Source organism: Podarcis tiliguerta, assembly GCF_965153285.1.
Source record: "Podarcis tiliguerta genome assembly, chromosome: 8".
Classification (NCBI taxonomy): Eukaryota; Metazoa; Chordata; class Lepidosauria; order Squamata; family Lacertidae; genus Podarcis; species Podarcis tiliguerta.
This window is the reverse complement of record NC_139541.1, coordinates 9,274,409-9,287,347: the sequence shown is the minus strand read 5'-3', so window position 1 is coordinate 9,287,347 and position 12,939 is coordinate 9,274,409. Positions and strand designations below refer to the sequence as shown.

Below are 12,939 nucleotides of genomic sequence, written 5' to 3'. Positions count from 1 at the left end.
GGAATGGGGGTTCAATCTGGAATCAGGAGTGCAGGGTGTGGGAGGGGGGTAGCCCTCCCTCCTAAATTATTAAGGTGAAGGGACGTCTGACCATTAGGTCCAGTCGTGACCGACTCTGGGGTTGTGGCGCTCATCTCGCTTTATTGTCCGAGGGAGCCGGCGTACAGCTTCCGGGTCATGTGGCCAGCATGTCTAAGCCGCTTCTGACGAACCAGAGCAGCAGACGGAAACGCCGTTTAACTTCCCGCCGGAGTGGTGCCTATTTATCTACTTGCACTTTGATGTGCTTTTGAACTGCTAGGTTGGCAGGAGCAGGAACCGAGCAACGGGAGCTCACTCCGTCGCGGGGATTCGAACCGCCGACCTTCTGATCGGCAAGTCCTAGGCTCTGTGGTTTAACCCACAGCGCCACCTGCGTCTCCCTCATAGACTATATCCTAAAATAAATAAAATAAAATGAGACCGTAATGCAGTGACACGTCTTCATTGCCGTCACATCTTGTTTGGTCCTAGAAGTAAACCTGTAGTTTGTAATAGCTGTGTGTGCATAAAAGCAAAGTTTGGGTGGCCACCTCGCAGGCATGGCGCAGCAGTTGTGGATTTCCTGCATTGTCCTGGGGTTGGACTAGATGACCACTTGAGGTACCGCCCCTTTCAACCCTCTGCTTTTCAGATCAAATATGTTTCTTCATGCAGAGCAGCAGAAACTTAGATTCCCTGTGACCTGTTGGGAGATTTTTATATTTTATTAAATGGTAGAGAGGTTTTTTCAAAAAAATTTTTTAAAGCTGGCTCAATGCCCTTATGAAGGCAACCGTCCACCTTGGCCCATGTGTTGTGTTGGGTTCCACTTGCAGCAGTTTTGATCTCCTCCTCAGATGCCCTCCTTGACCAGATCCCCCTCTTTCCTATGCCCACTGCAGAGCCCCCGGCAGCTGGTCAGCTCACGGGACCCAGCCAGACCGAGGGAGGAAGAACGAAGAGCTGACGGATGAGGAAAAGGAGATCATCAACCGGGTCATTGCTCGTGCTGAGAAGATGGAAGAGTTGGAGCAGGAACGCATTGGGTAAGGAGGCCACGTGAGTTGGGAGTCACGTTCTGTGTGCATTTGTCTGCAGATAGCAAATCTGTATTCCTCCAGATGTTCCCAGACACCGGGTCCCATCAGCCCCAACCAACATGGCCAGTGGTTGGGGATAATGGAAGATATCATCCAGATGGTCCCAGACACCAGGTCCTATCAGCCCCAACCAACATGGCCAGTGGTTGGGTATGATGGACCTTATCCTTCAGATGTTCCCAGACACCGGGTCCCATCACCCCCAACCAATATGACCAGTGGTTGGGGATAATGGAAGTTATTCTCCAGATGTTCCCAGACACCAGGTCCCATCAGTGCCAACCAACATGGCCAGTGGTTGGAGATAATGGAAGTTATTCTCCAGATGTTCCCAGACACCAGGTCCCATCAGCCCCAACCAACAAGGCCAGTGGTTGGGTATGATGGACCTTATCCTCCAGATGTTCCCAGACACCAGGTCCCATCAGCCCCAAGCAACATGGCCAGTGGTTATTTTCTTTCATCAACATCTGGATGGCCATAAGGTCTTGTTTGCATCTTTGCATTGCAGGGGGGTTGGGCTGGATGACCCCTGGGGACCCCTTCCAACTCTACCGTTCTGCCATCCCAACATCCTTTCCATGGTGCTGGGCAGCTTGCTATGTTGGAAGGCTTCCACCTCTCTCTTTGTGTGTTCTGCAATCCTGGTCTTCTCTGCTCCAGAGGTAGGAGACCACAAGCCAGTTCTGCCTGAAGCAGAAACAGGGGTGGGTGGCCTGGGGTCCCCCAGATGTTGTTGTCTTCCGTCTCCCATCACCCCCTGCTAGCAACATGGACGGCAGACAGGGATGATGGGCACTGTAGTCCAGATGTTTAAAAGCCATCTCAAGGCAAACCTGGTCAGGGAAGTTTTTAGTGTTTGATGTTGTATTGTGTTTTTTCCCTCTTTTTGCTGGGAGCCGCCCAGAGTGGCTGGGGCAGCCCAGTCAGATGGGCAGCATACAAATTACTGTGGTACCTCGGGTTACATACACTTCAGGTTACAGACTCCGCTAACCCAGAAATAGTACCTCAGGTTAAGAACTTTGCTTCAGGATGAGAACAGAAATCGTGCAGCAGCAGTGCGGTGGCAGCAGGAGTGGTCCTTCAGCTTAAGAACAGTTTCAGGTTAAGAACGGACCTCCAGAACTAATTAAATACTTAACCCAAGGTACCACTGTAATTGGGACGCAGGTGGCGCTGTGGGTTAAACCACAGAGCCTAGGAATTGCCGATCAGAAGTTCGACGGTTTGAATCCCCGCAACGGGGTGAGCTCCTGTTGTTTGGTCCCAGCTCCTGCCAACCTAGCAGTTCGAAAGCACCTCAAAGTGCAAGTAGATAAATAGGTACCGCTCCGGTGGGAAGGTAAATGGCGTTTCCGTGCGCTGCTCTGGTTCGCGAGAAGAGGCTTAGTCATGCTGACCACATGACCCGGAAGCTGTACGCCGGCTCCCTCAGCCAATAAAGCGAGATGAGCGCCGCAACCTCAGAGTCGGCCATGGCTGGACCTAATGGTCAGGGGTCCCTTTACCTTTACCACTGTAATTATTGTTATTGCCATTGTTATTATTTCAGGAGGTATGTGAACAAAATGGGAGAGGGGAGCAAGCGAGAAAATGCAGAGTTGGGCCACATGCCTGCATTTCAAGCACTATGAGAGCACTTTAAAAAAATAATATTGGCTTCCCCCAAAGACTCCTGGACCTGTCATTTATCCAGGGTGCTGAGAGTGGTTGTGCCACTCCTATTTTCAACCCAGAGAGCTGCAGTATCCAGAGTATTTAACAACCAGTCCCTTTTCACAGGGAAATCAGGGGCACTTGAACTCAGCTCCCATCCCCATCAGTGCTGGAAGCCCCCCCCCCCCGCCTCCCCAGGATGAGGCCACCAGGAGACGTAGAATTTTGTCACTGAGGGTTTCGTAGGTGGGATGAGTGGCCTCCGTGCGTGTTTCTGCAAAAGGCCTCCCATCTCCCTTGCTCACCAGCAGCCCAGTCAGCAAGCAGGAGCTGGTACGCTTGACTTATCTTCCAGCCATAAGCTGCTGCAGTGCACCATTTCTCACGAGGAACAGGGAGTGGGAAACGACTTCTTTCTGGGACGCATGGGAATTTGCCAGGATGCTTAAGAAATATTGTTTGTAAAAGGGGGTGGGTGGGGAGACTCTTGGAGGGGGGGGGGCATTTCGCCACTGCTGCAACTTAACATAATGCCAGCTACGTGTTCTCTTTGCAAACACGTTTGATTTAAAACCGGCTTCCCTCTCCTGCTGTCGGCCTCGCACAAATAGCGTTGCACAACTGAAGCTCAGCACTCCTTCTGAGTATCACAGAAGGAGTCTCTGGAAAGGAGTCTCTGGAAACCACAAGAAAGTGCTCTTGTGCTTCGGTTTTGTTTGCGTGTTGTTGTTGTTTAGTCGTTTAGTCGTGTGCGACTCTTCGTGACCCCATGGACCAGAGCACGCCAGGCACTCCTGTCTTCCACTGCCTCCCGCAGTTTGGTCAGACTCATGTTTGTAGCTTCGAGAACACTGTCCAACCATGTTTGCGTGTTACAGTAGCTTAATTCTGCACAAATTTGCTTAATCTTCCTTTGAAGCCATCCTAGTTCATGGTCATCGCTTCCTCCAGTGGCAGGGGGTTCCGTAGTTTATAACTATGAGCTGCAAAATCTTTGCTCTGTCCCGAATCTTCCAAATTTCAGCTTCGTTGGATGTCCTAAAGGTAAAGGTAAAGAGACCCCTGACCATTAGGTCCAGTCATGACCGACTCTGGGGTTGTGGCGCTCATCTCGTTTTATTGGCCGAGGGAGTCGGCATACAGCTTCCGGGTCATGTGGCCAGCATGACTAAGCCGCTTCTGGCGAACCAGAGCAGCACACGGAAACGCTGTTTACCTTCCCACCGGAGCGGTACCTATTTATCTACTTGCACTTTGACGTGCTTTCGAACTGTTAGGTTGGCAGGAGCAGGGACCCAGCAACGGGAGCTCACCCCGTCGCGGGGATTTGAACCACCAACCTTCTGATCGGCAAGTCCTAGGCTCTGTGGTTTAACCCACAGCGCCACCTGCGTCCCTTTACGAGATCCTAGTGTTATAAAAAAATTCAGAAAAATAGACAGATGCTAGAGGACAGAAACTGTTCCCCTTACTGGCCTCCTGGGAAGACCTAGTGCCATCGGTGTAATATTTTAAATGTATTTAACTAATTTAAATAAATAATGTAAACGTATTTCCTTGTATCCGTGTTGATACTGATTTTAGTGGGTATCGCTAATTAGCCCACAAATTATTCCGATCTACCTCCGCAGTCTCTGTCCCCAGATCAGATTCCCATTGCGGTTACACAGAGTTTTATCCTCTAAACTCTGTGCTCTTTAATTACATGATAAAAAAGTTATTGTATATTCTTTTGTATGTAAAGCCACCTTTTTCAAATGATGTTAAACTTCAGAAACTTTTATCTTCGGAATTTGATTTAAAAAATGCACCGTTTGATGAATGTAAAAGCTAATTTACGTCCTGCATTCCTTTTTTCCTCATCGCTCGTTCTGCTAATATAGGTAAGCCATTTTCAGACGAATCAATTAGTCCGCGATTGATTTATTTGAAAATGGTCCGCCTATATCAGCGGAACAGATAATGAGAAAAATCACCTGTTCATTTATTGCTAATAATGTGCTCAGCACGGGGTGTGCCAGGAACTGCGAAATAAGCTGAACTGAGCCCAGTCCCGAAGTCAGGATTGGTGCAAAGCTTTTACCTGCAGCTCCTGTTTTAATGTCTGGCTCAGGCAAGTGTGTCTTCTCCAACAACACTTCCTTAAATAACGCACACTGATTTAACGGTTTTGTCAGATTTGGGTCACACCGCGACAGGAGGGGATGAAATTTCCTGCGGGCTGGATGTTCTGGAAAACCTCTCCAGAGGGCTTCTCTTTTCCCCGCTCCCCCCCCTCCTTCACTTTATATATTCCCTTCAGAACAGAATAAATAATAGATTTTTTATTGCATGAACTATTTTTATCTGCTTGGGATTTTTCACAGCATGCCTGCCCAACCGAACTTGCAGGGAGAGAGGCTGCCGGGGGTGTTTGCGAAGCTCCTAGTTGCTGGCAGAGGGGGCTGCCTGTGCAGTTGGCGGGTGGGGTAGGGGGTTTTGCAAGCTGCAGCCCCCCTGCAAGCCCTACTTACCGTATTTTTCGCTCTATAAGACGCACCAGACCATAGTTTTTGGAGGAGGAGAACGAGAAAAAAAATATTCTGAATCTCAGAAGCCAGAACAGCAAGAGGGATCGCTGCGCAGTGAAAGCAGCAATCCCTCTTGCTGTTCTGGCTTCTGGGGTAGCTGCGCAGCCTGCATTGGCTCCATAAGACGCAGACACATTTCCCCTTACTTTCTAGGAGGGAAAAAGTGAGTCTTATAGAGCAAAAAATATGGTAGTTTGTTTCTCTACAGAAAAAGGCAAATGAACCTTCTGCCTTAGTAGGATTCTTCCTCCTAGAATAAGGTGCATAGTTGGCCACAAATGCACAGAGGTGCGAGGAAAGACGAACAGCATATTCTCTGAAATCCTCTGCTCCCATACATACTGGATCTTGGGGGCACACCTGTACAGACTTTACCTGCGAGATCCTCTTACCCTCATAATCATCATCATAATAAATTTTATTTATACCCAGCTAAGACCAGGCTCAGGGCGGCTAACAGCAGATATAAAAACAATTTTTATTTGCCCCCGCGAGATCCAGGGAATCCCCGGACGTGCCTTCGACCCGGCCCGCCAATCGGCGGGCAGGGGAGGCGTGGCCTAGCCTACATAAGGCCAGGCACGCCCGGGGACCACCCTCTTTCCCCTTTCCAGCTGAGCGGTTTTCCCATCCCACCCACCCTTAGGCTTAGCTAGCCATGACCTTGCTATGGACTCCGGTTGGTCGCCGCAACGGGCCTGGTAGGAATTTTTCCAATTTGGCGCACTTCCAGCCTTTTGGTTTTTTCGCCTACCTTGTAGCAAGCGTCACAACTTCCGCGGTATTGGCGGTTAGGCATTGGCAGGGGTTAATTGTTATGCAAATGAATGGGGGGAGAAGGAAGCGCCATCACCTTCCCCCAAGGAAAAGGGTAGTCCGGTAGAGGACTCCGGAGGGCGTTGCCTTGTCCGAAACCTAGGGAGGTAAGGGCCTCCGGCACGCCCCAGAGCGGTGACACGCATGGGATCCTAGTTGGCGTACTTCAACAGGACTCCCACGGCTTGTGGATAACCCTTCCCGGTCTCCATGCCGGGTAGTCGATAGGAGCCAATGCCTAAGGCCAATACCTTTCAATTCTGTAATCAATAAAGTTGTGGCCTTTTTATGCCCATTAACCTTAAATAACGTGTCCAGTGTCTTCATTTCACATGGGGTAGGGGACTTGCCACGCAATGCAGGAAGCTCAGCTACAGAATCCATGACAGAAGGCCATCCAGCCTCTACTTAAAAACTTCCATTGAAGGAGAATCCACTACCTCCGGAGGTAGTCCATTCCACTGTCAAACAGGTCTTTGAAACCCGGGAAATTTAAGGGACATCATCAATAAGGGACAGCAGCGGGACATGGAAAGGGACTTTCCCGCCAAATAAGGGACGGTTGACAGCTATGGATCTTCTGGGTTGGAAATAGGCTGATTTAATCAATTAACTTGGCCAAAAGCATCCTTTTTAATTTTTTTTGACTCTGCTGCCTTGCTCCCCCCCCCCCTTTAGGCGTCTCATGAACCGCCTGGAAGACATGCGCCGAAACGTGGCCGGTGACGGGGTCAACCGCTGCATCTTGTGCGGCGAACAGCTGGGGCGCCTGGGGTCAGCCTGTGTGGTGTGCGAAGATTGCAAAAAGGTGAGGAACCCAAATCTCTGCCCCCTTTACCGCCTCCCTTGCCCTCGCATGCTTTCTTCCAGGGGTAGCCCGATGCTTTTTTTGCTTCCTGGGACAAAGGCCAGGACTCTGAGGGTGATTGAACTACCAAGGTGGCACCCTCAGCCGACCTCAGCACCCAAGAGGCTCTGGAGTGAAGGAGGCGGCCTGTGAAATATTTTGGGCCTGAGGCATTTTGGCCTTTAAACGCTAAGCATGGGGATGATCTTGTCATGAAATTCTACTCGGTATTGATCCAGAGTAGATTCCAATGTATAGTTAGCAGAGTAACAACTTAAAATACATTGCAGGAATTCCCCCAAAATAGACCAGAGGCAGCTGATATTTCATCCAGCAGAGCTTTTACTGCTACTGAAGGCAAATGAGCATAATGGTCACAAATCCAATACATCCAGGATTGGCACTGTCCGTAAGAAATCCAGTTGCAGCAGACTTAACTTCAACTTAGAATAACTTACAATAAGTCTAAACCAGGGGTCAGCAAACTTTTTCAGCTGTGGGCCAGCTCACCATCTCTCAGACTATGTGATGGGCTGGACTATATTTTGAAGAAAAAAATGAACAAATTCCTGTGCCCCACAAATAACCCAGAGATGCATTTTAAGTAAAAGGACACATTGTACTCATGTAAAAACACACTGATTCCTGGACCGTCCATGGGCTGGATTGAGAAGGCGATTGGGCCGCATCCAGCCCACAGGTCTTTGGTTGCCTACCCCTGGTCTAAACCTTAACACTATACAGTGGTACCTCTGGCTGTGAATGGAATCTGTTCCGGAGGACCGTTTGCAACCTGAAAAGAACGCAACCCGCATCTGTGGGTCGCAATTCGCCGCTTCTGCGCATGATGTCATTTTGCGCATCTGCGCATGTGTGAGCAGCGAAACCCGGAAGTAACCCTTTCCGATACTTCCGGGTTGCCGCGGGACGCAACCTGTAAACGCGCAACCTGAAGCAAACCTAACATGAGGTATGACTGTACAGTGGTACCTCAGGTTACATACGCTTCAGGTTACATACGCTTCAGGTTACAGACTCTGCTAACCCAGAAATAGTGCTTCAGGTTAAGAACTTTGCTTCAGGATGAGAACAGAAATCGTGCTTCGGCGGCACAGCGGCAGCAGGAGGCCCCATTAGCTAAAGTGGTGCTTCAGGTTAAGAACAGTTTCAGGTTAAGAACAGACCTCCAGAACGAATTAAGTACTTAACCCGAGGTACCACTGTATATAGAACACCACACCAGAAGGAAAGAGAGATAGAGAAAGTGAAACCTAGGCTCCTTCTGGCCCTACTATTATAGTCAGCATGACCTTAATAGAAAAAGATAAGAGAACCAGTTTGAACCAGCTGTACTCAGCTTCTCTGGAAGTATAACCCAAACATCATGAAGCTTCTGCTTGCTTCTTTCACACAGAGAGGCTTCCAGAACCCTCTGGAATTAATTAGAATAGAATCTACACATCAGATCAATACTTTCTGCACTAAGAAATGCAAACTGACAGATCTATCGCCACTGCCAGAAGTGTCATGCCTCTGAATACCAGTTGCTGGAAGTCACAGGTGGGCAGAGAGCAGAGGCAGTCCCACTTGTGAGAACAGGATGCTGGACTGGGTGGACCTTTGGCCTGATCCTGCAGCTGCTCTCCTTGTGTTCTTGTTTATTTTGGTGGGGGAAGCGCCCCCTGCGCCTTGGACCGTTCCACCTGTATTCCTCACCAAAGCCTCAGAGCGGCTTCGCTCAGATGGCCAGGCAGTCCTTCTTGCTCGCCATCTCGAAAGCAAGCTTCGCTGTGCCAGGTATTTGGTGGAAAGATGACATCCTTAATTAAGCTGGAGGCAGCCTCCCCTCAAGGGCGCGAGTGGCAGCGCCAGGGCTGCGTGGCACAGATGGCATGAGAAGGCTCCCCCATCTGCTGCAGTCGACCTTCCGCAGCCGGGCCAAAAAATGTCTGGCGCCATTTCTGTCAGAAACGTGACTCTCCTTGATTGTTGCTATTGGAAAGTGTGTGTGTTTGTGTGTGTGTGTGCACAGCTTTCAGACAGGCCGCAGCCAAATAATATTAATGATATTAACGATATTAACGATATTAACGATAATAATCAGTGCTTTTTTCTAAAAAAATGTTTAGGGGTACTTTCATTTTGCCCAAAATCACTATTTTGTAGTTCAAATTGGGAAAAATAAATACAGTAAATGGACAGAAGTACAGTGGTACCCCTCAAGACGAATGCCTCGGAAGACGAAAAACTCGCTAGACGAAAGGGTTTTTCGTTTTCTGAGGTGCTTCGCAAGACGGATTTTCCTAAGGGCTTGCTTCGCTAGACGAAATGGCCCTGCCTCTCCTGTCATGGCGACGGTCACTGCACGCACGCACGCTCGCTTCCCCGCTCCTCCGGCTCCCTCCCACCTTCCAGCTGACGGCTCCTCCGGCTCCCTCCGACCTTCCGGCTGACGGCCGAGCTTCCGGCTGCCTCGCGCCGCTGCCCACCCCCCTCGCGCGCTCCCCTCAGAGAGCTGCTGCCGCCAGCAGCCAGCGTCGCGCGGTGGCCAGAACGCGTGGTTGAGTCCGAGGTACCGGCTGCGGCAGCTGTCCTGCTTCTTCCCCTCCCCTCCCCGCCGTTGTTAGTGTTAAAATGCAGTGGTGCTTCGCAAGACGAAAAAACTTGCACAACGAAAAAACTCGCGGAACGAATTAATTTCGTCTTGCGAGGCACCACTGTACAAAGATTCACAAAATGTTTAGGGGTATGCGTCCCCCTGCGTCCCCCTCCCCAGAAAAAAGCACTACTACTAATAATGCCAGTATTTATACCCCGGCCATCTGAAAGCACTCTTATTCCACTTTAAAGAGTCCTGGGATCTGTGGTTTGTTAAGGGTGCTGAGAGGTGTTAGGAGACCCCCCCCCCGATTCCTCCCCCCAGAGCTACAGTTCCCAGAGTAGTTTGACAGTCAATCCCTTTTTGTCGGAATCTCCGCTCAGCCAAGCCGATAAGGCCTCATCTTCCTCCGAGCTGAGCCTTTGAAATCGCCTCCGATGTGTTTAATGACCTGAGCCTTTGATAAGGCCTCAAGCACATTCTATCCAGCAGGGCTCCCAGCACAGGGAAGAGATGAGAGGTCTGGCTACATTGTAAAGAGTTTTATTTCTAAACTACGCAGAACAGAAAAGACATCCTCTCTCTATGAAAGCAGAGAGCAACTGAACAAAGGAACAAAGGAAATAGAAAACCTCTAACATCACATCCCGTCTCCCTTTCCCGTGAGACTGCAAGGTGTCTGGAATGTAAACAGAGTCCTGTGACTCCACACAGCTGCACAGTGATAAGAACAGAAGCTAACACTTTTCACAGTGACTGCAGCTCTATAGGAGCTCTCAGCGCCCGTAACAAACTACAGCGCCCAGAATTCTTCGGGGGAAGCCATCACTGCTTAAAGCAGTACCATAGCATTTGAAATGTGTGTTGTGATTATGGGCACTGTCTGTCTTCCAGCGCCATATCTGGGAGACCAACGTGGGCTGTTTAGACACCCGTACACAGACATCATTCTGATAAGGGCTTTTCTGGCTGTTTTCACAGTGTTTTGCATCTTTCTTTCCCATGCAGAACGTCTGCACTAAATGTGGCACCCAGACCAGCAACAACAGGCCTCACTCCATCTGGTTGTGTAAGATCTGCTGTGAACAGAGAGAGGTCAGTCGGGAAGTGGCTTGTTAGACCTGCATTTTCCTGGGAAATATATGAACGATGCAAAGAGTATATTCAGATGGTCTATCCTAATATGCCTGTTTGAGGAGTCAGGACCTCATGGCCTCCCCAGCTTCAATGGACTACAGCTCCTATTACCCCTGGCAATTCTTTTTATTTTGATTTCTTAAATGAAAATTCACCAGGATTTAGTGCGAATTTCTCCTACTTTCTTAAGCAATTTGCCTAATATGCCTGATCTTTTGCAAAGCGATTTCTTCTAATATGCTGTTTTCAGTGACATACAAATTTTAAGGCACACTTTAACCCTGGGATATGCATTTTTGTATACAGTTCTTGGGTGGAGAAGTGCATTGCAACATATGGAGAAATTATATATATATAATTTCCCTCTCGCTCTCCAGGCTTCAGCGAAAGCAACGCGAAGCCTCTGGAGCGCGGAGGGAGCGCTCCCTTGGCGCTTCGAAGGCTTCGCATTGCTATCACTGAAGCCAAGGAGCCTGCATTCGCTCCATAGGACGCACACACATTTCCCCTTCATTTTTGGAAGGGAAAAGGTGCGTCCTATACAGCGAAAATTACGGTAAACAACTGCAGAGTGACGCATTTGGGGATGAAAAGTCTTAATTTTGCATACATGCCATTGGGGTCTGATCTGGAGGTGATGGATGAGAAATGAGACCTTGGGGTCATAATGGACAGTTCGATGAACATGTCGGCCCAGTGTGTGGCAGCTGTGAAAAAGGCAAAGCCCATGTAGATCTGGCCCTGCCATTGGAAGAGTCAGAGAACTGTAGAGTTGGAAGGGACCCCAAGGGTCTGTCAGGAGCTCAGCCTACACTCGAGTAGGACCCTGGCAGAGACACATGCCCGACTGGCATGTTCTCTCCCTCCTGATCGATCGTTTGGGAGCTTCAAAAGCTTTCTTCAGCCTGAACATCACAGCGACCGATGCCAACCGACATCGGCACACTTAGGGATCCGCAGAGTTTGCGCATCATGCACGTGCAACTTAGCATTTTGGCTAATCTACTTTATTTACATATAAACACACACGGAGCACTGCAGCATGGCTCCCTCTCTCTCTAGCATCAGACAGCAAAGAGAAAAACAACAAAGGACAATAGTCCCACTTCACAGAACACAGTAACACAAACATCCTGTCTCCGTCACTTCCCACTCTGTGGAGTCAAAACATATACCGTCATGTGATAGACAAAAATCCCATGACTGCAGTCATTGAGCAGGAATTCTAACAGGCAAATAATAATAATAATAATAATAATAATAATAATAATAATTCATTATTTATACCCTGTCCGTCTGGCTGGGTTTCTTCAGCCACTCTGGGCAGCTCCCATCATCATCATCATCATCATCATCAGTGATAAAACATCAAACATTAAAAAAATTTCTTAAACAGATCTTCTAAAAGTCAGATAGTTGTTTATTTCCTTGATATCTGATGGGAGGGCGTTCCACAGGGCGGGCGTCACTACCAAGAAGACCCTCTGCCTGGTTCCCTGTAACCTCACTTCTCTCAGGGAGGGAACCGCCAGAAGGCCTTCAAGCTGGACCTCAGTGTTTGGGCTGAACAATGGGGATGGAGACGCTCCTTCAGGTCTACTGGGCCGAGGCTGTTTAGGGCTTTGAAGCCAACACTTTGAATTGTGTTTGGAAATGTACTGGGAGCCATGTAGGTCTTGGCAGCCATTCCCAGTCACCAGTCTAGCTGTCGCATTCTGGATTAAGAATCATCTAGTTGAGTCCCCTGAAATGCTGGAATCGAGAGCATTCAATCAGGTGACATCCTGATTGCCAGCGGCACAATTCCCAGGAAGAAAACTGTACAGCATCAGCCGTCTCTGAACACACGGTTCTCACGCCTCTTTGTCCTGCTCTGTTTTCAGGTATGGAAGCGCTCTGGGGCGTGGTTCTTCAAGGGGGTGCCAAAGCAAATGCTCCCCGAACCGATGCCCATCAGCAAGAGCAAACAGCAGCCACTGCCCAGTGAGGCAGCTGCCCCTGCTCAGGACTCGAAGCCGTATCCTCGCCAGCAGAATCGCGGTAGGCAAAATTATGATTACATCGCTGATAATCTACAACATTATTAGATTAGGTTTCAGCATAGGTTAAAAAACAAAAACTCCAAAATAATAGGTCTCTGCTGCAAGGAGTTTACAATGCAAATTTATGCACTAAGAAAGAAGGGAGGCA

General features: G+C 49.1%; 1 protein-coding gene and 1 long non-coding RNA gene across 6 annotated transcripts in view; one reads left to right on the top strand and one right to left on the bottom strand.

The window, feature by feature from the left end:
- RPH3A (rabphilin 3A) overlaps positions 1–12,939 on the top strand; it is a 113,879-nt gene that overhangs the window by 57,821 nt on the left and 43,119 nt on the right. For all 5 annotated transcript variants that reach the window (XM_083453943.1, XM_083453942.1, XM_083453944.1 and 2 more), the window contains 4 exons: positions 924–1,067; positions 6,845–6,974; positions 10,621–10,707; positions 12,633–12,789. In XM_083453943.1, coding sequence (XP_083310069.1) covers positions 924–1,067; positions 6,845–6,974; positions 10,621–10,707; positions 12,633–12,789 — 518 coding nt within the window. The remainder of the gene's footprint in view (positions 1–923; positions 1,068–6,844; positions 6,975–10,620; positions 10,708–12,632; positions 12,790–12,939) is intronic.
- Positions 1–12,939, bottom strand: part of LOC310684030 — a 99,375-nt gene that overhangs the window by 77,200 nt on the left and 9,236 nt on the right. The window lies entirely within an intron of this gene.